At 41.4% G+C, this 25,515-nt stretch overlaps 2 protein-coding genes across 3 annotated transcripts in view; one reads left to right on the top strand and one right to left on the bottom strand.

Annotated features, from left to right (window-relative positions):
- The window catches only part of MED12L (mediator complex subunit 12L), a 603,739-nt gene that overhangs the window by 545,881 nt on the left and 32,343 nt on the right, over positions 1–25,515 (bottom strand). The window lies entirely within an intron of this gene.
- CLRN1 (clarin 1) overlaps positions 1–25,515 on the top strand; it is a 43,472-nt gene that overhangs the window by 6,934 nt on the left and 11,023 nt on the right. The window contains exon 2 of the mRNA XM_072618340.1: positions 21,328–21,507. Coding sequence (XP_072474441.1) covers positions 21,328–21,507 — 180 coding nt within the window. The remainder of the gene's footprint in view (positions 1–21,327; positions 21,508–25,515) is intronic.

The following is a 25,515-nucleotide window of genomic DNA, read 5'->3' as shown; positions in this document are numbered from 1 at the left end:
CTGATATTCAAGATTCTTCATGCTTTAGCTTTATTCAGTCTTTCCTACCTTATCTATTCCACTATTCCACTAAAACTGGACATTCCAATGTTCTTGAAACGCTCCCTCAAGTTCCCTACCTCCTTGCTTTTCTGCACACTGAGTCACCCAAATGGAATGCCTGTTCCCCATCCATGACATTTCAAATCCTGCCCATCTCAAATGCCATCTCCTTCATGATGCTTTCTTATAAAATGAGGTCTCTCCCGTTACCAAATCCTCAAAGTACTTCATGGAACTCATCACATTCTGTTCTGTTCTTGTATATGAGCCATCCTCTACATTTTGCTATGTCTGAAGCAGGATTGAATTTAGGTCTTCTAGACTTGTTTAAGATTACAGAGCTAGTATGTGTCCAAGGTGGGACTTGAACTCAGGGGCTTCTTGCCTGAAATTAGCTCTCTATACCTTTACCATTCCTGCCATGATGCTCCTGAAGAAATGATATTTTGTTTCTTTAAGCACTTTTTTTTGTCACCTTCTCTGTGTCCAGAATAATTGTTTAGATTGAGAACAGGCATGTTATTGATTACATTATGCATGACAGCTGCACACACACTGCACATACTTCATATATAAATCTGCAAATATCTCTTCTCTCCCTATGAACATTAACTAAAATTTTGTCTTTGGCCATAACACGTAGGAAAGGCGTGTTCAGATGTAGTTGAAATGACTGACACATGATCAGAAGTCTTGTCTGCCCTGGAGTCTATGCCCTTTGTCTGCAAATACACTCCTTCTGTGTAAAGGCTAAGACTGGTTTTCATCTGTCTCTGCCTCCTGATTGGCGAACGGACACATTAGCCAAAAAGTGTCTTTGGTACAGATCAAGCTGCAACTCTGCTTTCCCAGAATTCCCAGAATAAGCCAGGGACAACATTTGAGAACATATTATTGATGAGGATATTAGTGAACGTCTGAAACGGAATCAGTGATTACCAATAGTCAGCCTACCTTCTTCAATACCAGTTACCCCAAACTAGCCTCATTTTCTTTTTTGATCATTTGCAGACTAGAAGATAAAGGGAATGTTGTAAATATAATTTACACAGATTTTTCCAAAGTATTTAACTAAGTCTCTCATGTTATTCCTTGGGAATAGATTAAGAGCTCTGGGCAGATAATAGCACAAAATTATAGAGATTCAGAACTGATTGAATTCCTGAACCCAAAGAATCATCATTAGTGGTCTGATGTCCACTTAGAAGGAGGTCTCCAGGGGACCAGCTTGGGAATCTGTCCCCTCTGCTGCTTAACATTTTCATCGGTGACTTGGATAAATAGAAAGCTTGTCAGATTTACAGAGGACATTCTATATACCTCAATACCTCTTCCCCCATCCCAGATCTTTTTCTCTCTTCAGAGGTAAAATAAATAAATAAATAATGTGAGCAGTAGGTTGAGGTGGGAGAAGGGGAAGTCAAAGCAGCCCTTGGCATTTCCTTGGACGGAGACAAGATGAAAGTCAGACGAAAGCAGAAGTCTGAGTTCACAGTTCCATTGTCATCCATGTCATCAGTGTGGTGATGGGAGTGGCCAGGTGAAGCGATCTGGTGCCTAAAAGTAGGCTGAGACTGAATCATAGAAATTTTCAGTGAAAATTTCAAAAGACTAAAGAATGTCCCTCCATTCCCATGCCCACAAGAACCTTCTTCCTTTTCCTTCTGCTGTTTCACCGTTTACTAACAGTAAGGGTTCCTTAAGGGTTTTTATTATTGTCTTTGTATTCCAGCATAGCCCCTGCTGCACGTAGTAGGCATTTAACAAAGCCTTGTTGATTGATTTATTACTATAGAGGGGGCTGTGTGGACCCCTGCGGTGAATACCGAAGGTCCTGCCTGTGTGATGCTCAGGATCGTTGCTTTTTCTCCTCTGCTGCCCAGGGGGCCCCTAAGGTCTTGCGCTCTGCATCTCAGCTGCTAGCCCTCCTCCGAGGGTCACTCCCTCCTCCCCCTTCACTGAGGAGGCTGCAGGTGCTGTGAGAGCAGCGGGCTTTTCCCATGGCTGTTGCCTATGGCAACGGATGCTGTTTTCCCTTCAGTCTCCCTCTCTCCCTGAGTGCACCTCTTGAGAAGGCGCAGGTGAGGAACAGTTAAAGTGGCTATTATACCATCACATGGTTTAGAGCTAAGGTCTTAGGAAAGCTGCAGATCAATGCCTTCATGCTGCCAATGAGGGAACTGAGACTCACAGAGATCATGGTGACTGGTCCAAGATCACACAAGTAGGAGTAGAGGAGGAATTTGCCCCTAGGACTTCTAGCTTCAAATCCAGAGATCTTTTCGCTATTCCACGTTGCTTTGCTTATGACTAGACCTGGTTTCTACTTTCACCAAAGTGTGATATGGTCTCAGAAAGCCTCCTGGGGCTTCCCAGAGCTGAGGTTCTGCCCATTCTATCCAGAGCAACCCTTCTTATTTGCCCCTCCCCCCCAACTCTGCCTTGTTTTCCACACTTAGATATTTTCCTCATGCTTCAAAGTTAACCTAAAAACCTATGACAAATATTCTTCCTATGTTGGAGGGAGTGAGTAAAACATGGGAACCTTCTCTCTGTTCTGGGTTTTTTTGCCTTAAGCCTCTCTCCCTGATGGACCAACCTTCACTATTCCAGGGGCATCCCTCCCTCCCCAGATGCCCCATTGTTCTCAGTTCACAGCTGTCACTGGATAAGATGGTTTAAGTCATGCTTATGTACTAAGCCCCAATGTTCAGGTACCTCCTTACCCCATCTCCCTAATACAGGAGATGAGTGTTCCAAGAGTCTTTGTTCTAAGTCCCAGGACATACACTGAGCACATCAGGGAAGCTATCTATAGAGGGCTGGCTGCATAGTTTGAGGCAGATTTCAGATTTACTCTAGAATCCCTCTGAAGGAGCTGACTACCATACTTCTGGAGCTGACTTTTCCTTGATCTCTATCCCATCCAACTCTATTGGGCTAGGCAACCAATGGAAGAAGGCACGGAAAAACAGGATCAAGCCTGTTTCATACTTAACAAGAAAAGGAGAGGCAGCTGGTGTTGGTGAATGGGTGGCCAGCCCGGCATCCTAAAGACCTGTGTTCAAATCCTCCTCTCAGGAAGATTAATCACCTTCATGATCTCTTGTTACACTACTTGGCTATTAAGTAATACTTATTTTCATAGTGTGTTCACCTCTTTATCCATCTGAGCCCCTGTCTGAATTTCCACAAATTTATAATGATTAAGGTCTAAGTTTAAGCCAAGAAGTATTTATTAATCACTTACTATGTGCCAGGCACTGTGCTAGGTGGCAGAGACATGAAGAAAAGGGAAAAAAACAGTCCCCTGCTCTCAAGATACTCACAGTCCAATGGAGGAGACATTTTGCAATAAATTGTGGGTAGATGCAAGATATATATAGGAGAAGAATCTAGGAGAAGCAGCTGGAAGTGAGGGGGGACTAGGAAATGCCTTCCGCTGAGGTGTAAGTGAGGGGGGCAGATCATTCCAGGCCTGAGAGATGGCCTATACTAAGACATAAAACATGGAGATGAAGTGTTAATGAGGTTTTATCTCACAACCAGAGAGACAACATGGCGCAGATGACCTGGATTCAAGTCCTCACACAAATTAACTGCATGACCATGAGCAAGTCAGTCACTGAATTGTCACAGGCAACTTGAAGTTGATGAAGCCTTCATCCATGAAGGGAGTTCCCACACTGCAAGGTTGCCAAACCAATGGAAATAGCACTGATTCTTTTGGTTTCCCATTTGTGTAATCCTCTCCACAACTCCCCCCACCCAAGTCCTTGCCTCCTGATTGGCCCAAGTATGCTGGTATCTCCGAAGGCAAATGACCAGTGCAGTCTACAGTTTGCATTAAAAAAAAATAATAATTCTTGCCCATAGTGGATGCTCAATATTCATTGAATCAATGAAGGAATGCATATTAAAAACGTATTGCAAAGTTTTCCATCATACTATCAAATTACTTTGATAACTAATGTTGGAGGGCAGAGAGATTTGCTGATGTTACAGCTGTGTCTAGATATCATTATACTTTGGGCAACTGGCACAAAGCAGACCCTCAGGTGGGATGGGGGGAATCCAAAGGGGAGGTGAGGTTGCTTCCGGGGAGGTAGGGTAGTGAGGTAAAGAACAGAATTATCCCCAGCCTGCTATCTGCTAGCTTCGTATTTCAACTAATTATTCTAGCTAGCTAGGTTCTGAGCTGTCATTTCTATACTACTGAAAGATGGTGAATGCTCTAGGCACCCTCTAAATTCAGCACCTTGAGGCAAAGGTCTACTATCCTTACTCTAGTTATAGCCCTCTCTTACAACTATAGTAGCTTGACTCTGAGTCTTTGCTAATAAAAACCTCCAGGGTAGATATTGCCAAAATAGAATCAAGATCACTTACACGGTCACCAAGGCAATTATCAAAGTGATCGACTCATATGACCAGTCCTCCCGACATAGGCAATAGACAGAGAACAGTTTCCTCCAGGCAACTGCATGCAACAAGCTTTCATTCAGTGTTTGCTCTGTGAGCTCAGCGCTGTGCTACAATAGGATTGAAGAGTTTAAAAGATCGTTTTTAATACACTCATTTGGGCACTTAATTGCATCCTGTGGGATACATTAAAAACATTACAGGCAGATTTTACAAGGGGATACATCAGTCCAACAAAAATATAAATAATTGGCCTTTCATTGGGTCACATAGATAATGCATTAATTTGCTGTCAAATAACATCCTTTTATCGCATGACCAGTAGAGCTGACTGCTGGTAAACATTTTACAGGGTGGATTAATTTATGCATTGCTTATACTTAGCTGTCCCAGTGTGCTATAACTGTGGCAAAGATGTTCTAGGGAGTTATTACCCCAATGTAATCATACCCCTGCAGATTAGAAGCAGTCAAGTGTGTTCTATGATCAGAGACACATATTTGCCAAAACATCTGTTGTCCCTAGACTGCCACAGGTGATTAAGACTCACTCACTTGCGCTGAATCAACTTTGCCGTAGATATATGTTCAGGTAGATAGAGGCACATCAGCTCACCTTTTGGCTGGGAGATTTCAGAAAAGATAACTGTCACAACTCAGTATGAAACTGTTCTGCCAAGCCAATGCTGAGTCCCCTGCTTCAATGGATTCCAAATTCCCTTTCCCCTGACCATGCAGAACTCAATAACTGGATTGGATATTAGGGAAGATATACAGAAAAGATAAATTCAATAAGTGTGTGTCAGAGAATGTCTTTTAGTGGATTTTCATAATAACTAACTACAGATGGTCTGTGCAGAAGGTTGGATAAAGAGTATTTCCTCTAAGAAGAAAGGATACTGGCCTCATTCTCTTGAAAAGAAAGTGAACATGGAGTCACCAGGGACCAAATATGATCTTTTGTTATACACATCCGCACACTCACAGGCCTTTTTATGTGAAGAATGAAAAGTGGAGGAGAGAAAAAAGGGCCCCAGAATCTTCCATCCCTGACTTTAATTGAGAGAAAAGATGCTTTATAACAGTCAGTGATATTTTCCCAGCCTCAAGTTTTGAAGGCTTACACAAGCTCAGTTGCACCTTGTACCTGAAGGTATTTGGGCAAGGAGGATTCACAGGGTCAAAGCAGCACACCAGTGCAAGGGTGGATCTGAAAAGTAACCAAGATATTTGTCTTGGTAGGGCAGTCTCAATGGAGATCAAGGGGAGAGTTTCTGTTGAAAAGGACAGCAATCTTTAGGAAGGTGCTTCTGGCCCCTACATGGCTCTGAGTGGTGGCCACACTGGAAAGGAATTCTCTAGGCACATTCAGGCCAAGTAACTCAAGTAATCCTTGAGTCTTGAGGTCCTTGTCTAATTGCATGGAGGCATACATTCCAGGGAATGATGGGAAGTTGCCTTTGACACTAGGGAGTACTCACCTGCCTGGGATCCACTTTCTGCTATCAGTGTTTCTGCTAAGGGCATGGATAAAGGCTTTCAGAACCTATACTAGTCATTTTGTGCATCTCAGGCAAGTAGCATAATATGGGCCTGCCTTTGATGGGGAGCAGGAGGGAAAGAAGAATGGATGTGTACCAGCAGATACCCCATGGGGGTCAAGAAGTTTCAGTTTGGTGAGGGGATCATATGCCCAGCATATGATAGGGTCTCTAGGTTAGAGGAACCTGAGTGAGCTTTTTCCATATAATTCCCAGTTGTTTTCAAGAAAGTTGGACTACAGAGGGAGCTGTGGGGAGAGGCAGGTGAGGATGAAGTGAAAAAGAAACTCCCTTGGGAAGAGATAGGACACCATCTGATAGTTTCCCATTTTAACCACTTATCCTTGCTAACTAGCTTCTAAGCTCAATTGCTTCTGTGATGCTGAAAGGCTATCAGCACCTTGTAAACTTTGGTACTCTGAGACGTAGTCTCAGTTGCCTCTTGCCTAGGTACAGTCCTGAAGCTCCAGCTTCAGGTGTGAATGGTTAACAGAGTAGAACAGATGGTATGGCAAGACACCTCCCAGTGGGTTCACACAGAAGTCTGAGCCCTCATGTAGTGGATTTCCAGAGGCCAGCCCTATCCTAATCATTTATCCTTTTGAAGGGCCTAACAGGAGTGCTTCCTAGAGGCACCCCATTAGTCCAAGTCTGGGAACAGATCATTTCAGACAAGTCATTAGTGAGAATGACCAAGAAATTACAGGAGGGACATCAAAAAGAGAATGGGGGTAATATATCAGGTACCAAGCAAGGTCTGTGACAGGTATTACATAAGAAATTAATATACCCAAAAATGCAGGGATGCAGGTGACAATCACCATCTACTTAGAATTCTATCAAAGAATCTTAGAATTGGCGAGTTTAAAAATAATGGGAAAATAGGCTACTTTCCTCAGGAAAGAGTCTTCATGTAGCCCTCTGACCAGTTAGTGCTTAGAATAGTAGAATGTTAGAGTCAGGAAGACCTTAGAGGTCAGCTTGGCTCATTTGCTCATTCATAGCCATCAGTCAAGGTTCTTTGCCTCCCACGTCTGATCCCAATGAAAAATTAGAGGTCTGGACCCCTATCAATCCTTAAATTTCCAAAAGGAGCTTTTGTGACTGAGAACACAATTCTTCTGTCAAAGTAACATTAGGTTTTTGTGGACTGTTTATATATGAAACCCCAGATTCTGCAGAGCATTTCCTTTTATTTGAATGTAATCTTACATTAAAGAAGGTTAGGCTGTCAGGAGCCCTGGATTCTAACTCACATCTACCACTAGCTTGATGTGTAACTTTGGGGGAATCCTTTTATGTATTCATTCTCAAGCGCCCTGGAAATGGCAGTGCTCACTAAGTCCTCTTCCCCTCACTGACCCTGATCTAGCCCAGTTCCTGCAGACATCAACTAGGGAACTGGTTCCTGTGGATGATCAACCAGGCAACTTCCTGAGCAGCGAGGGGACCCAGTGGGCAAAATTTGGATGACCCATAAGACACAATTCTTGCTGCCAAAGTCCTTGGCATTGTCAAATGATTCCATATCACAAACAAATAGCATTCTCTCAGTGGCAATTGTATTTTAAATGTTGCATCACTAACTGCTTGGCTGCTGCCCTCTGAGGACTGTGGGGCCAGTCCATCTGACTTCTGGCTGAGACTTCCTATTTGAATATTTCCCCTGTTAGAATGTGCACTCCTTGAGAGTTTGTATGCCCAGCATTTAACCAATCCTTTATACATAATAAACAGCCCTCCCTCACTCAAAACAAAGTCAAGTTCAAGTTATGTCATTATTTCTCCGATGGCATGGTCTTCTTCGGCAACAAACACCCAAAAGAAGCACTTAATATTTTTTCACTGATGCATTTATTCATTCATTCCTATGTTCAAGATATTGTGCTAAGTGCTCAGAATGCAAAGGCTAAATGAAAAATTGTCCCTCCCTCCTCTCAAGGAGAGTATATTCTTGTGGGGAGAGGGTAGAATATTGACAAAGATGATTAAGTGGGCAGCTGGGTGGTGCAGTGACTAGAGTGCCAGAGTTGGAATTAGGAAGACTCATCTTCCTGAGTTCAAATCTGACTTCAGACACTTACGAGCTGGGTAACCTTGGCTGGGCAAGTTACTTAATCCTGTTTGCCTCAGTTCATCATCTGTAAAATGAGCTGAAGGAAATGGCAAACAAATCCAGTATCTTTGCCAAAAAAATAAACCAAAATGGAGTCATGAAGAATTAGACAACATGATTAAATGTAATCTGCCTTTGGATCTTGTATAATAGTGCAAGATAATAATGATAATTAATAATTATAATAGTGCAAGAGAAGAAAAATGTGCTAGCAACTGGAGCAGACATTCTTAACCTTTTATGTGCCCAGGGACCCTTTTGACAGTTTGGAGAAACCTATGACACCTTCTCAAAATGATGTTTGAAAATACATCACATCTGGAGAAAAATTTGAAACTCAAAATAAAATATTAATATTAAATTTTAAAATAAGAGAATGCATAAAAAATTGCAAGATTATTGAGAAACATTAAAATATTTTTCAAAAAACTTTCCTGGATCCCAAGTTAAGAGCCCCTGAACTATATAAAGTTTCTCCTAGGAGGTAGTACCTGAGTTTCCGTCCCATGTCTGACATTCATTTTCCCATTCTGCTAAATGAAGCTGTTGGATTAATCATTAAAATTCTCTTTAGCTCTGATATTCTGATTCTGTTGCGACCCAAACTCTAGTGCCTTTGACTTGAATGTAGCATTATTCCATCCCCAACTAACTGGACTATCTCCTCTATGATACTGTACAACTTTTTGTTTCCACCAAAGTCATAGTTGCCATCGAAATGACAGCAAACTTGCACTATGGAGCAAATGGAGCAGGTCAGAGAGATTTGAAAACATTAGTATAAACTTTGCTAAAAAGCTTCATCTGATGGTTCAAGGTCAGAGGAAGATAAGATTTAGAGCCAGAAGGAATATAATGCTGGCATGGATTTTAGTAACTCAGAAGTTAGTTACCTGCCCCCACCCCTTCAGATTCATTTAACCTTTCATGGTATAATTCAATCATTTCTCGGAAAAGTCAATAAATAATTCATTCTTGTAATTTTTATTCATTAAACGATTCAGTTTAAGAAACATTTCTTAAGCAGCTTGGCATAGTGCAAAGAGGGTAAGACTGATTGTCAATAAGACCAGGTTCAGACTCTGCCTTCGACACTTACTAGATTTGTGACGTGAGCAAAGTATAGGGTCACAGAATCAGAACTGGAAGGGACCTTGGGGGCCATGGATTCCAGCCCTCTCGTTTTTACAGATGAGGAACATTAAACGCAGAGAATTTAAATGACTTGTCACTTTCTAAGCCTCTTTTTCTGCATTAGCAAAATGAGGATAATAATAGCACCCAGTTCACAAAATTATTGTGAAAAGCTAATCAATCCATCCATCCACAAGCATTTATTAAGCATCTACTGTGTACTGTAGTCCATAGTCACATTATGTTAAGGACTTTGCAAGTCTAAAAGTGCTATAAAAGTAAAAGCTGTTAATTTCCTATTAAAACAATCAATGTATGGCACTCTGATGAGGACTTTCTCTGCTTATCTAGATCATGCCTTCTTGGCAATATAAGAGCCTTAGAGAACTGCCTGGAACTCTGAGGGGTTGAGTGACTTGCCTGCAGTCACACAACTGGTTTGTGTGAAGGCATAGCTTGGAACTTCTATCCATTAGGCCTTCCTATCTGTCAAGTCAATCGTGGTGCTAAGGGTTGGAGATACAAAGACCAAAAATGGATACACAATCCCTACACCAAGAGGTATAATGAAAGGTGTGGAGCATAGTGAGGGAGAAGGGGAGACCCAGACAAAATCCTCTAGGAAAATGTGAGGAGAAAGAGGAGACTTTCCTCTGAGGTGATCAGGGGAAGCTTCATGGAAGAGGTAGTACTGAGGTTGTCACATTTACAAGAAATGAAGCTTCCGTAGGAAACTCCTAGTGAGGTTGAAATCCCCTGAAACCTCCAATCATTTTCAGATGAATGGTTATCTAACAGCCTCCCCTATCTTTTTTTTCTGAAGTCCATTTCTTGTGCCCAAGTGTAAAGCATTACATGTATTCCTACTAGCATTCTTCTCATTCAGTCCAGTGTTCTACCAGGGTTCTTGATTCTGTCACTCTGTATCATCTCCAGATTTGATAAGCATGCTATCGATGCCTTTATGTCACTGGCACAAAGGTTCAACAGCCCTTGGTCAAGCAGAGATCCCTGAAGCACTCCACTGGAGATGTAATTCCAAACTGACATAGTTCTGAATCCAGATCATTGACCTGTTGTCTAATATACATTTCATCATCTTTTTCACAAGAATGACATGAAGTATTTGATCACCAGCTTTGCTAAAATCTAAATAAACAGTATCTACAGTATCGCCCTGATCTTCCAGCTTAGAAATCTTGTCAAAAATAGATGTAGAGTGAGTTTGGCAGGACTGTTTTTCATGAAGCCAGGTTGGTTCTTTGTGATTGCTGCTTCCTTTTCCAGGTGTTCACTTGCCATTTCTTTTATAATACATTCTGGAATTTTGCCAGAAATTGAAATGAGGCTCAGTGAACTGTAGTTTGCAGACAGTTCCATTCCTTTTCTTGAAAATCAAGATAACTTTGGACCTCACTCATTGTCCAGGATCTTTCCGTGGACCGTGTCTCAGCAGTCCCAACCTCTGGTTTCTTCAGCACCCCAAAATGGAGTTAATTCAAATCTGGGGATTTGATTTCATCAAGACCCTCTCTTACTATTTAATTATTTATATTGGGTAACAACTCCCAATTAATTATTTTTGTTCTGATCTTTCCAGTGCAAAGGTCATTTTCCTTGGCTAGAAAAACAGAAACAAAATGGAGGAAGTAAAGGATTGGGAATGTCCCAGAAGCCTGAGGGAGCATGGAGTGGGTGTTTGGTATTGTTGCACACTACTGAAAAGTCCAGAAGGACGATTAGTGGGAGAAAGTCCTAAGGCGAGGATTACCTTTGAGAAGACAGTTTCAGCAAAGTGGTAGGAGCAGAGGTCAAGAAGATGCTGGAGAGTGAATAAGTAGCATGGTTTTGGAGATGATGAGCAACCGTAGCATAAAGGAAAGAGTTTTTTCCCCACTTTTAAAAGAGAAGGGGATATTTGAACATATTTCTAGGGAACAAAAAAAGGGAACAGAAGCTATGAAGAATATGGAGCTGGAGAGAAGGAAGGATCCATAGGGCAAGATCTTAATGAAGGTGGGAGGGGAAGAGATAGAGGAATGTGTAGCTGAATGAGAACATCCTGCTCACTTTTTGGGAGGAGAGATAAAAATAGAAGGAGGTTTTTGAGGCAGAAAGGAGTGGAGCTCATGGTGAACAGTCTTAATCTTCAGTTAAGTAGGAGGCAGGGTCATTTCCTGAGGCTGTGTGGTGTGGGTAGAATTGGAGGCTTGAAGGGTTTTCAAATAGCAGCTGTAAAGACTGTGATTCTCAATCAAAGATAGATAAGAGGGACACCATGGAGCCTTGAGGCCAGGTTGTGTTAAATAACATGAATTTGTTGCATGGTTTCTTGACTATCAGGGAATAGGAAGAGAAAAGGCAGATGATGGAAGTGACCCTGGACCCAGAACTGGTAGGAGGTGAACAATATAAAGATAAAGTAGCAGGAGAGACTGGAGGGCAGAAGATGGTGCCATGTGGTGCTGAGACCACGAAGGGGCAAATAGGAGGGCACCACAGGGATGATACACTGGGAGAACAGGAGGCCGCTGAGGGTCAAAAGGGAGATAAGAGCATTTAAGCACCGTGGTGGCTGCTGCTGCCACCTCTCTCTCTAAAATGGACCACCAAGAGCCAGGCTTGGGAAGTCTCAAGCCACTTGGCTCTGCACAGCCTGGAACAGCGAATCTTGCCCTGGTCTTTCTCCACCTGATATCACAGAAAAACCTGCCTTCAATGTCTTTCTCAAAGAATTTTAATCAAATCACCACAACCATTGCCCCTGGAAAGAGTGGTAATGGACTGCTCTGTTATATTATTCATAATCCTTGTGATTTCCCAGTCCATCTCTCCTTTCCCAGGCCAACATGCTTCCAAATGTATTATCTCCCCTGTTAGAAGGGAAGCTCGTTGAAGGCAAGGACTGTTTGATTTCTGTATTTACATCTGGACTATTTAAGCACATTGTGCTCATTCATACACATATACATGTAGGCATTCATTTACAGGATCATTGTATCAAAGAGAAAATATTAACACTGTCAGGAGTTAGTCTGCCACCAATCTGGCAGAAACAATTTTTAAAAAAAATTCAGAATAATCTAATTCCAAGTCATTTCTGACTTAGAGGGAGAGTTGTCTAATATGGCAGTTTTCCCTCGCCCTCTGACATATCTCTGCACAAGGCAATTTGAGGTAATATTTATAGGAATCTAAGAAAGAAAATAAAAATATGTAACAACATAATTCTCAGTTATCATATATCATAAAAACCATCTGTGTGTGTGTGTCTCTGTCTCTCTCCCTCTCTGTCTCTCTATTTCTCTGTCTCTGTCTTTCTGTCTCTCTCTGTCTCTCTCTCTCTGTCTCTGTCTCTCTCTCCCCCTCCTCTCATTGAAAAGTCACTGGGGTCCCTCCCTTAGGCCTACATTAAGAATCTGAACTGAACAGGAAGTTCAATGAGGAAACTACTTTTCTACCTTCTTGTCATCATTTCCTTCATTCCAGAGTCAGAGAAAGGAGATTGTCCCTCAAAGGTTCCATGTCCTGGGCTCAAAGAGGTGTGGGAGAAGACTGAGATTTTATTTAGACAAGAGATGCTTTGTTCAGTTTCTGGTTACCACCCTTAATCTATTCACCTCATTAACTGAGATAATATGCATAGTCTTAGCAGAGCCCCAGCACAGAGTGGGCACTTAATAAATTTGTGTTCCTTTCTCTCCTTCCCTAATGAAAGGCATTTTTTCCCTTTCATTAAGACCTATTCCACCTTCAAACTGGGAAATTAAGGAAACAGCTTTTTGTTAGGCTATAGAAACTATGATAATATTTTCAGTATTGGAAATAAGGGTACTTTTTTAAAATTTGCTTTCCCACAATAGGACTGTAGATTTAGAATTGATAGAAAACTAAGCAGGCCATTGAGTTAATACTCTTTATTTTTTATAGATGAGGAAAATGAAGCATACAGAGGTTTAGTGACTTGTCCAGAATTACACAACTAGTAAGTGTCCAGGGAAGGATTTGAACACAGGCCATGCTGAATACAAATCTTGTGCCCTTCTCCACTGCAATTTAGGAGAGATAAGATGGTAGGAGAGCTGAAAAAGATTGAAATCTGTGATCAGAAAGGAAAATTTCAGTTCAGGTTGAGTTTGGGGACAATGCTAGGTTTTTAGGTCCTACCTCTCTAAATGGTGGCTGAAATAGAGAGGTCACCAAGGTTATTGGGGTTGAGGTTGAATTGTGTAGCCATAATGCTAAAGGGGGTACTCATTGGAAATATTGATGTTACCAATAATAAGGACTATAGTTAGGATGGAGAGGGAGACTATGAAACAGCTACTGAACTCATTGAGGAAAGAAGGAGAGTATGCTAGAGGTTGGTAGGTAATAGAAACAAGGATCCACAAACCAGATAGAGGAAAAAGAGCATGAACATCCAAAGGGGACAACTTGATCATGATTGAGGAGGGAAGGTCTTAAAACATCGGGGATAAACAAGGAATGTGACAGTTCTTCCTCTTAGCTCTGGGTGGGGAGGTTCCTAGAGGTGGAAGGTTGAGAGACAGAGGGACCAGTATCAGCAGCTGGAGGGGCTATGAAAAGGAGAGGTCAAAGGGGAGCTGGAAGATAGACTGGGAGCTCCAGAAGGCACAGGGAAACCCAAGGCAGGACAAGGACTGGCGTCAAGCTGAGATGATCTGGGGAGGGACCGAGATTTGCTGGAGGGGTACCAGATGAAAAGAGTTTTCTTCTCCAGAGATGAAAACTGAATGACAACTAGAAGAGCCAGAGGAAAGAATCCACCAGCTATAGGGGTGACGGAATTACCAGTCCTTAGAAGCTTGTAGAGTAAATCATCCCTGAGGTTCTAATTAGGCTGTGGGTGGGAAGAAACCTGGGCCAGCAGTGTTCCCAGGTGGATTGTTTTCAGTTAATTGCATGGGGACAGGAAAGGCCAGAGAGAGAATGGGAAGAGAGAGGAACGGAGAGCTGAGGTTTCTCTCCTGAAGTCTGTCGTATAATGCCTTATCCACTCTGCATCTCTCACATGGATCCCTTCCTATCTACTCACAGGCACAACAGCCCAGTTCAGACCCTTCTCACCTTGGTCTCTGCCCTTTCCAATCCACACTCCACATTACTGACAAAGTGCTATCATAAGTCAGACTATGTCCATCCTATGCTCAGAGTTCTAGGGGCTCCCTGTGACCGACAAGGTCAAATCCAAATTCCTCTGCATGGCATTTTAAACCCTTCTCATCCTGGCCCCAACTTACCTTCCCAGTCTCATTATATTTTTCTCCCCACTTTACGCACACTACTGCCAAGCCAAACTGGTTCCTCCCCTCCCCCCACCTCTTTTTGCATTTCATCTCTGGGCTTGATGCCTGGAATACACTTCCTAAAATCTCTTAAAATCCCTGGTTTCCTTCAAAGCCCAGCCCATAGGATGCTTTCTTCATGAGTCCCCTCACACTTATTTCCTCGGATGCTAGGGTCTCTCCCTCCCACATTACCTTGTCTTTATTTGCATGTATATTTAATTATATAAATGCTGTTGCTGCCTTGCTCTCCATTCTGATAGAATGGAAGCACCTTGAGGGCAAAGTTTGATTGCTTTTGTCTAAGTCCCCAGTGAAGCAGCTAGGTGGAGCCATGGTGCACAGAGTGCTAGCCCTGGAATCAGGAAGACTCATCTTCCTAAGTTCAAATCTGGCCTCAGACACTTCCTAGTTATGTGACCCTGGACAAGTCACTTAACTCTTGCTTCAGTTTCCTGGAAAAGGAAATGGCAAACCACTCTTTACCAAGAAAACTCCAAATGGGGTCACAAGAGCTGTTCAGTACTCAACAACAACAAAGTCCCCAGCACTTAGTAAGGGCTCTAGCACATAGTAACTACTTAATTGATTGACTAATTGATTGTTAAGGGTGAAGGATGCCTCTGCTGATAGGAGCTCCCAGATAAATCTCCCCAATTAAGTGTCAATTTAGATATTTATCAATTCACTATGATATGCAAAGCAAGATGGGCGGTCTAAAGAGTGATCCTGACCTCATGGATAGATAACACTGTTATTAAAATAACTATGTTATAGGACATTACAGCTAAGGTCTCCACTGGTGTGAATAATGAAATTTATTTTTATTTCACATTGCTTATTTCCATGGAGTTGGAACCAAGAACATGTTTCATATAATCACATTTTGAATAGTGTGAGTGAATACTTGGTACCACTTTACTAGATTCCTTATTCACACTAACAGGACCTCACTGATTCGACTTCCAATTGTACTATATAGAAATGGTTTCATGGAACAGGTAGTAGTAACAGCTTTGGGCCTCCATAGATCAGTACTTAATCATGAAGGCAGACATGATTCGATGAGGTAGCAAGATGCCACTTTGTATAAGACAGGGAACCTTAATCTGTTTTGTGCCATGGAACTCTTTGGCAAGCTAATGAAGCCTGTAGATCCTTTCTCAGATAAGTGTTCTTTGAAAAAAAAAGTCAAAATAAATGCTAAATTTCGTTTAGAGATTAGTGAAAATAAAGATATATCCATATCAATAGTGATACAAATATAAATATTCCCCATCCAGGTTCATAGATCCATTACAAGTGGGTCTACAAGTCAAAGGAAATCATTCATTATTTTAAAAGGGTTAACAAAGTCACTACCACCATATTGTACCTCTCTATGTGGCATTTTCCCCTGCTGCCTACCAATGTGCTCCTCTCTCCAATCCTATTACTCCCTTGAAGTGTTTCTATCTACCCAAGGACCCCTTGGGGGTCTCTGGACTTCAGGTTAAGGACCCCTGTTATAATAATGAATTTTTCCTGAAGGCTGATTAAAGGTCATATTATAAAAGCAGTAGCTATGCAGGATCCCTGCTTATCATCAAGGAGACCTCATCACATCAATTGGCTCAGGAGGTGTTTTCCATTTTGATAATTTTGTATTGAATAGATTTAAAAACTCTTCAGATTCTTGGCCTTTTAGGGGAAATTCTCTTTTACTCCTTCTAAGTCAAGCATGTCTTTCTGTACCCTTCCTTCATTACGAGTTACTTTCATCATTCTGGGATCTGAGCCAATGATCCTAGAGTCTGGTTAGATTATCCTGTGAATATATTCTTTGGAAGAGGGAATTTCTCCAGTCAAGGCTTCATTAACAATATCAACAGCACTGCATAGTTTTAAGGTTTACAAAGCATTTTACAAGTATTATATAGTTTAGTAATAAAACTTATATTGTAATGTCACATAATCTTAAAGTTTACAAAGTACTTTATAAGCAATGCGTTATTTTGTTCTCACAACAAACCCATGATGAAGAAGTTATTATTATTCCCATTTTATAGATGAAAAAACTGAGGCACAGAGCAGTTAAGTGAATCGTCTAAGAGCCACACAACTAATACGGGTCTGAGGCTCCATTTAAACTAATTCTCCCTGACTTCAAATCCAACCCTCTATCTAGTCAGCCACTTAACTGTCACTGTTTGCTTCAAGGCAAGGGGTAGAGACTTCAGGGACCATCCTGAGCTAGCCCAGGTCCCCTAAGGCAGAGGCAAAGATGAAACAGGTCACAGACTGTACTAGCAAGCAAGTGATAGATATGTTTCTGGGGCTTTCCTGCCCTTCCATTCCTACATTAGAGACTAGTACTCAAAGAAGAAACCATTTCCTCAGATATAATTCAAGGGAAAAGAAGGGTCAAGGGCAGTGTTTGTTTTTGGAAAGAAAGATGAGCACGTTGACAGGCACAGAGGAAAACTATACCAGGTAGAGCAATACAATAGGGTGGTGGGGACAGGGTTCACCCTTTCTAAAGAAGGAATACCTTCCTTTGACTTGTAGGTAGCTCCCCAGATAATTAGATCAGCAGACCAGATAGGGATGAGCAGGCTAATAAAAGATCCATAAACACAAGGGTAAAGCCCTGAGTCCCCTGCCCATTTTGGGTGCTGGGGGGTAAAAAGAAAGGAAAAGCCACCCAACTCTTGTTTCTAAAATAGCTAATAAAATCCCCAAATGACTTCTCCCAGGGCTTTTTTGGATGTTCCTCATTTAGCCTCAGGCAAAGAAAGGCATGTCAGGGAAAAGACAAATTAATTTTAATATATCTAGGTAGTCATTAAATATCCAGGTATTTTTCATCAGATGAAGCAACATCCTGATAAGTAAGCATAACAAGAAGCACTTAGTCTCCTGTTGTACAACTTTTTGACGATGAAACTTTCAATAAGGATTAAATACAAATCCGTACATATATTTAAAGCACTCTATTCCTGGATAATAAGAGGGTGTACATCTTTCTAAGCTGCTTCAGTTTAGTAACACACCTTCAACTTTTGTACAGATATAAGTAAGAAATATCCCTGATCCTTCCATGGCGTAGGATGTCTACCAGCGGACATTGTCATCGTAGGTAGAGGTGTAGGGAGAATTAATAGCTGGTCCAGGAAGAGAATTCCACATTAAACCACTGGCATTGCTTCAGAAATTGTATACTCCTGGAGATCAGGAATGGGGCTATCGGGAGCATTAAGTCCGTAGTCTGCCTTTGGATAGAGAGTTGGTATGAGTATCCCTGCAGCTGAGCTAGCATACCACTCCTCCTTCTAGATGGCAGCAAAAGCCTCTGTTTAACCACTTCTCTAAAAGGTTTACAAAGTACTTTATAAGTGTTGTACATGTATATATTTATAAATATTGCATACTGTATATAAACCCCTGAAAGGGGGTGAGAAGATGTAAGGCCTCAGAAAACACATAGAAGAAAATGATGTTTTTGTACTAATCAAGGAGAACATATTTGATTTTTTTTTAAGAATCACAGAATCTCAAAGCCAGTAAGAAATCACCTATTTGACTTAGCCCTAAAGGGATTTTTTCCAGGAGCCAAAGCAGCTTGTCTGCAATCAAGGAAATGACTCATCCACTGGCTATGTCACATCCTAAAGGGAACTAGGAGGAGATGCTGGTTGTCACTACTTGAAGTGTGAATCCAGTCTCTTCAGGGACTGAAAAGAGAGACAAGAATTTACCCCAGTGTTTTTTGTTTGTTTGCTTTTTGGAGGGGGCGGGGATCTTTTTGTAGTTCTGTCTTTGCTATACTTACTAAATATCCTTTTGTAGATGCTAATTTGTATTAGGTGGTTATTAGAGATATTGGGGAAATATTAATTGTCAGTGTCATTAGGGAAAATATTCTGGCTCATGAGCAAATATACTAGAGAAACCCAGACAATGCCTTAAAGTTATCCCAAGAACCTTGAAGCAGTAGCCAAACTCTGGGGATCCAACCTGTCAGTGCATGGAGAGTTGAGACTTCCCAGCTCTCCTTGTACTGGCAGGACTCACACTCAAAGACAGTGGACTCACTTCAAGAAGTAACCACCAACATTTTCTCTACCCAGTTCACTTCTGGGTGTAATACAGCTGTTGGATAAATCGCTCTGTTGCTTGCAGGGCAGGTTATCTCAGGTGCTGGATTGTTTCAGGGATGGGTTAAGCCATTTAGGTAACTCCTCACTGGCCTTAGCTGCTATAGCTATGAGCAAGGTTCTGGTTTTTGTACTTTAGGCGACTCTTCAAGCCTTTTGAAATCACATTCTGTCTGTGATACTAATGTTGTGAGTATCAAAAAAAGAATTAACTCAAAAGAGAAAAAAAGGAACGCAACTGCCATATGTACCAGGCTATATGGCAACCATGTAAGGGAGAGACCAAGCAGCTCACAGTATTCCTTCCTCCTTACCCAACAACCATCAGGGAAGAGAGAGATTTCATCTGTTCATGCTTTTTGTATGCACACTCAGTTCCAGTTAGATAGTTGATTAAAAAGCTTTTGGCCACCACGGAGTAAGCTGCCAGGAAACAGATAGAGAATACCTGTACATGCTCTGAATCACTCCTTCCTTGCCTACTTCCCCAAAGCAGGCTCACCAATCCTTCCAAAGAGCTGATACAGGAAAGAGCCTACTATACATGATCCACTGATCCTCATGTTGTATTTACAGCTGTGCCTGTTAAATTTCATTTTATTCAGTCTGTTCTATTCCATCAAGATCTTTTTGGATCCTGACTTGACTATCCAGTGTATTAGCTAGCCATACTTCCAGGCTTGTGTCATCTGCAAATGTGCCCAAGATGCCACTTTTATCTAGACCTGATAAGAACCTTAAACAGCACAGGGCCAAGCATGGCTCTCCACTGGAAATCTTCCAAGTGTCATCAAATCACTTCCTCTTGGGGGTCTTTACCTTTCAACCAGTTTCAAATCCATCTAATCCTATTTCTCTCTTTTCCATAAGAATTAAAGACTTCCCAGCAGTGGGGTTCGATTTTCACCACTCTATTCATACCTTCTTACCTAGTTCTCCTTAAAACCAATGACATGTGCTTGGGAAATGGGTGGCCATGGTCGGATACAGCATGTGGTCATGAAACAAAGTAATGGAAACTGGTTCATGTGGAAATCAAGACCATATAACTTTAGTCTCATTAACACCATGGACTAACCAAGTGAGTCAACTAGACCCAAATAGATAAATCAAGTGATAATGCTATATGAATCGAATAATGCTGATATTGCTAACATGCATTGGTGGTAAGGATCTATGTTTCAGTTGTTTATTTCCATCTCAATTCTTATACAATAAGCTCATACCCAACATTCTATGAGTAGTCTTACCAACTTTCACAAATGTCACATGCATTTTTGTCGGGTCACAAGATTGATTTTTGGTTGGTCATTCATCGCCTTATATCTGCTAACCATATTTGCCATGAATATAAAAATTAATATTGCCATGAATATAAAAATTAGGAATTAATTTGTTATTTCTTTTAGGCAGAAAAAATCAAATTTTTCTTGTCTCAGCACAGAAATTCCTTTTTATAGATCCATGCTACATAAAATATATTGATGGTTGCTAAATACTTCCTGTACTTTAAATGTAGTCAAGAAATATGTTTCAGTAGGACTAAGGGCACGATCAAACCCTCTGGAGTGCTTGGCTAGCAATACACTGGAAATGACATTAATAGTTTAAGCCAGAATTTTAATTTTAGAAAATGAAGTGAACTACTGAGAAATGCCATTAGAAATTTCATCATCATGCATAGTGACTGAGATGGGAAAGAGATCAATTGTTTACTGACATAAGTTATGTTCAAGGTCACATCAGTTTTTCCCAAAAAACTCCTCTTCTAAAGGCACTCTCTGCCAGTTCTCAGGGCTGAATTCTTCAAATTGTTTGTCCTTAAATATTCTTGTAAATCTGTTTATAATTACAGTGAAAAGAGCATCTCATTTATTTGAAGTCAAGTTAATAAGAATTTATTGTTCATTTACTATGTGCCAAGCACTGAGGATATAAAGAAAGGCATATACATTATTTCTGCCCTGAAGGGGATCATATTCTATTAAGGAAGGGAATAGGAGGGAAGGGAAGGGGGAAGAGAAGAGGGAAAGAAAGAGGGAAGAGAAGGGAAAAGAGGAAAGAAAAGGAAGAGAAGGAAGGAAGGGAAATGGGAATAGGAAGGGAAATAGGAAGGAGAGGGGAGGGGAGGAAAGAATAAGGGAAACATTTATTAAGCACCTACTATGTTCCAGACATGGTGTTAAACTTTATAAATATTATCTCATTAATGGAGAAGACAACATACAAACAACTCTGTACAAATAAGACATATACAGAATAAATTGGAGCTAATCTCAGATGAAATCTTCACCACCACTACCAAATGTGGACTCCAAGGCACTAGTCCTATATATCCTTTCTTCCCTCAATCACTCAGGAGTACAGAAGAAGGCTTTTGCAGAAGGTGGGACCTTAGCTGAGACTTGAAGGAAGACGCCAGGGAAGCCAGGAAGCAAAGGGGAAGAGGGAGAGAGTTATGGGAATGGGGAACATGCATAGAGTCAAGAGATGGAGTGCTTTGTACAAGCTCAAAAGAGCTTTAATGGTCCCTAGGAGGTACAAGAAAAAAAAAGGTTTTACAATGAATTCTATTTTTAGTCCATTGCAAAAAGATTTCTAATCCTTTGTGTTTTCCTCAATCTTCAGTTTTTCCAGATTTGGTCAAAGCCATCCCAGTGAGCATCCATGTAAACATCATTCTCTTCTCAACAATTCTTATTGTGTTGACAATGGCGGGGACAGCCTTTTTCATGTACAATGCTTTTGGCAAACCCTACGAAACTCTTCTTGGCCCACTTGGATTGTATCTCTGGAGCTTCATTTCATGTAAGTATTCCATTCTAGGTTCAACATAGACAAATCTGCCTTCCTGTTTTCCATTAAAATGCAAATTTAATTTTAAGATGTGATGTTGTATTTAAGACTGTAGCTAATTCAGGTAAGTTTGCACTATACATATGTACATATATACATATACACCTATATGTGTGTACATATATGTATGTGTATATATAGATATATCTATCTATCTATCTATCTATCTATCTATCTATCTATCTATCTATCTATCTATCTATCTACCTATATCTTGGTAACCCTAAACTAGGGACCTGGGAATTCTTCTTTATCAATCAACAATCACTGGTCTTTATTGACTACCTACTATATGACCAACACTGAGCTAGGCTCTGACTCAGAAAGCTCAATGAATGCAGAGTCAGGAGACCTTGGCTTCCTACTAGTTGGATAATGTTGAGTAGATCATAGGATCACAGAATCACAGAGCACAGAATGAGAGCTGGAAGGGACCTTAGAGATCATCTAGTCCAATGCCCTAATTTTATAAATGAGGAAACTAAGCCCCGAGAGGTTAAGTGCTGTGATTTGTGCCTTTGACTTGTTTTTTCCCAGTTATTCCTATTTCCATGACACCTCTTTAATACATTCGCTTCTTGTCAATAACATGGCCATCATCCTAGTTCAGGCTTTCATTTCGTTTGTATTTGTTTCATGACCCCATTTGGGGTTTTCTTGCAAAGATACTGGAATGGTTTACCATTTCCTTCTCCAGCTCATTTTACAGATGAGGAAACTGAGGTAAACATAAGTAATTTGCCCAGGGTCATGTACCTAGTAAGAGTCTGAAGCTGGATTTGAACTCAGAAAGATGAATCTTCCTGACTCCAGACCTGGTGCTCTATGTACTGTGCCACCTAGTTGCCCTACAAGCCTTCATTACCTCTCACCTAGATGACTGCAATGATTTATCTGTTTATCTCAAACATCCCCCCTCCTTACCTTCCCTCCAATCCATCTTCCACACAGCCACAAAAGCGGTTTTTCTGAAGCATAGGTCTGATTACATTCCTCATTCAATGAACCCCAGTGGTTCCCAACCATCCCCAGAAGCAAATATGAACTCTACCAGCTGGCTTTTAAAACCCTCCCCAACCTAAGCCCTCACTACCCTTCCAGTCTTTTTACCTATATGTTATTCTTTCCCCGCACACTATGATCTCCTCATACTAGAATATTCACAGTTCCACTCACATCCCCACAATGGTCCATCTCCCACATGAGTCGCCTCCCTCTTTACCTCTGCTTCTTGGAATCCTTGACATCCTTCAACACTCAGAGAAAATGCTATTTGATGCTAGATGTGTAGACAGCTAGGTGACATAGTAGACAGAGTGCTAGATGTGGAAGAAGGCTTGAATTCAAATTCTGTCTCAGACATTTACTAGCTGTAGGTGATCCTGGGCAAGTCACTTAAACACAATCAGGCTCAGTTCCCACATCTGTACAATGGAGGGGATAATACTAGAATCTATCTCATTACAACATAGTGAGGCTCAAATGAGATGACACATGTAAAGTGTCTGCAAACCTGAAAGGGCTACATAAATTCTAGCTAGCATTATTATCCTTATCAAATCTAGCTATCATGACTGATTCCCCCAGGGGCTAGTGCTCTCCTTCTGCAAACTGCTTTAGATTCATTTTATATATATTCCATATAGATTTGTTCAAGAGAGTGTCCAGAAGCCCAGGACCTAATCACAGAAAAGAGATAAAAAAAGGAGGCATCCAACCTGCTGTAAAAGATGTAGTCAGGCCAAGTGATCCCTATCTGAGGTGCGAATTAGTCCCTGGAGTGAATCAGAAAGGAAGAAATTCCATAGCATGAAGAATTATAGGTCATGCTTCTAAGTGACATTTCCAAGTCAGTTCACTGATTCCAGGAAACAGCCTTGAAGAGGAAATGCAGAAGTATTTGTACAAATGCTTAGCATTGTGGCTGGCACAAAATAGGTGCATAATAAATGCTTGGTTCCTTCCTTCCCTTCCTCCTTCCTTCCTCCTTTCCCTCCCTCCTCCTTTCCTTCCTTCCTTCCCTCTTATCTTCCTTCCTTCTGTGTCTCCTTCCTTCCCTCCCTTCCTCTCTCCTTAGCTTCATCCTTTACTTCCTTTCTTTTTTTCCCTCCCTCCCTTCTTTTCTCCATTCCTTCCTTCCTCCCTTCCTTATAGTCAGAGCCAGGCTTGCTGACATCTGAGATCAGTTACACCTAGATCTATAGGTTAACCTCTAGACTGAGATTAGAAACAGACTCAGTGGCGTATAATAATCTTAAATGACACTGAAATGGTCCTTAAGGTCTGCAAAGTGCTTTATGTACATAATCTCACTGGATCCTTAAAGCAACCTTGAAAGGAACCAATGCAGAGGTAAAGTGGCTTGTCCAGTCATACAACCACTGAGTGCCAGAGGCAGGACTGGAGCCCAGGTTTTCCTGGTTCCCAAAGGCTAGGGTCATCCACCATTAACACACACATATATATACACACACACACACACACACACACGCACGCATGCATGCACGCATACACGTACACATGCACGCACTCATGCACAAGCCAGTTGGTAAGAAAACTTCAAAATTTCCCAGTAGAAGCAGCTCTGTGAGAAGGTGGCCCTCTGTGAGCTATGAATTTGGATGAATATTCATGAGCAGAGGAGATGATCCTCCAGACAGCCCCTGCTGTTCATAATCATCATCATCATCACATTTGAGATCCCCGATGCTCCGTGCCACCCCACAGGGGGCCTGTGAGCCCAGAATTCACAGTCAGGGGTAAGGCAATCTCTGGAGCCTACGTGCCAGTCCCTAGTAAGAGCTCTGGCGTGGGATCCCGAGTCCAGGTCAATCTGGGGCCCTTTCAGGGTGTGGGCTGACTTACCGGGGTTGGGGAGGACTGCCTCTAAGGGAAAAAGATTTATCTGCAGAAAGATGCCCAGCTGCCCACCCCACCAAGACCACGGTTTGGGGTTGTTGATTTTCATTCCAATGCCGGGCTCCCCAGAGAGCAAGAAGTAGTTAATTCCTTTTGTACAAGACCACACTCTATTAAGTGCTTGATAGATACATTTTCATAATGACATGAAATTCAACTATTCAGACCATGGAGAAGATGCCATGAAAACCGGCAAAATCTGGTTTACTTCCAGTTACATTTACGATGTAGCCTTTGTGCATGATAAACACGCATGCATACATAAGTACACATACATACATACATACCCTCACAAATGTAAACACATACATACATGAAAAGCAATGTAACCTAGGGGACGAGAGTCCGGTTCAAGCCCTGCCTATAATATGAACTAGCTATATACTCAGAACAAGTAACTTATTATTTTAATACAGTAAGCAACTCTGAAAGACCAAGGGTTTGTTGTTTTTGTTCAGTCATGTCCAACTCTTTGTGGACCCCCTTTGAGGTTTCCTAGGCAAATATACTGGAACGGTTTGCATTTCCTTCTCCAGCACATTTTACAGATGAGGAAACTAAGGCAAACAGGGTGAAATGACTTGCCCAGGAACTAGGGCAACTAGGAAATGTCTGAGGCTAGTTTTGAACTCAGGTCTTCCTGACTCCAGGACTGCACTCTATCCACTGTACCACCTAGTTGCCCTAAGACCAAGTCTTAGAGACTGTTACTTCAAAGAAAACCCCAACCTTGTTTGAGCTTCCTACCCACTCTCTAAGCCATCTCCTTACCTCGAGGCATCTAGAAAGCAATGGATAGACTTGAATTTAAATTTGAATTGTCTCAGATACTTACTGGCTGTGTCTCCTCAGGTAAATCACTTAACTTTTCTCAATCTCTGTTTCCTCATCTGTAAAATGAGGTTCAAATGAGAAAACACATGTACAGCTCTTTGCAAACTTAAAATGCTATATGACATAATGATATATCATTGCCATCACCATCATCATCAGCCTGGACAGCTTCCTTCCTATCCAGGAGAAATTTCCATCCTGGCAAAC

Source organism: Notamacropus eugenii, chromosome 6 (assembly GCF_028372415.1).
Source record: "Notamacropus eugenii isolate mMacEug1 chromosome 6, mMacEug1.pri_v2, whole genome shotgun sequence".
NCBI lineage: Eukaryota > Metazoa > Chordata > Mammalia > Diprotodontia > Macropodidae > Notamacropus > Notamacropus eugenii.
The sequence above is the reverse complement of the archived record's forward strand: the minus strand, read 5'-3'. Positions and strand labels throughout refer to the sequence as shown.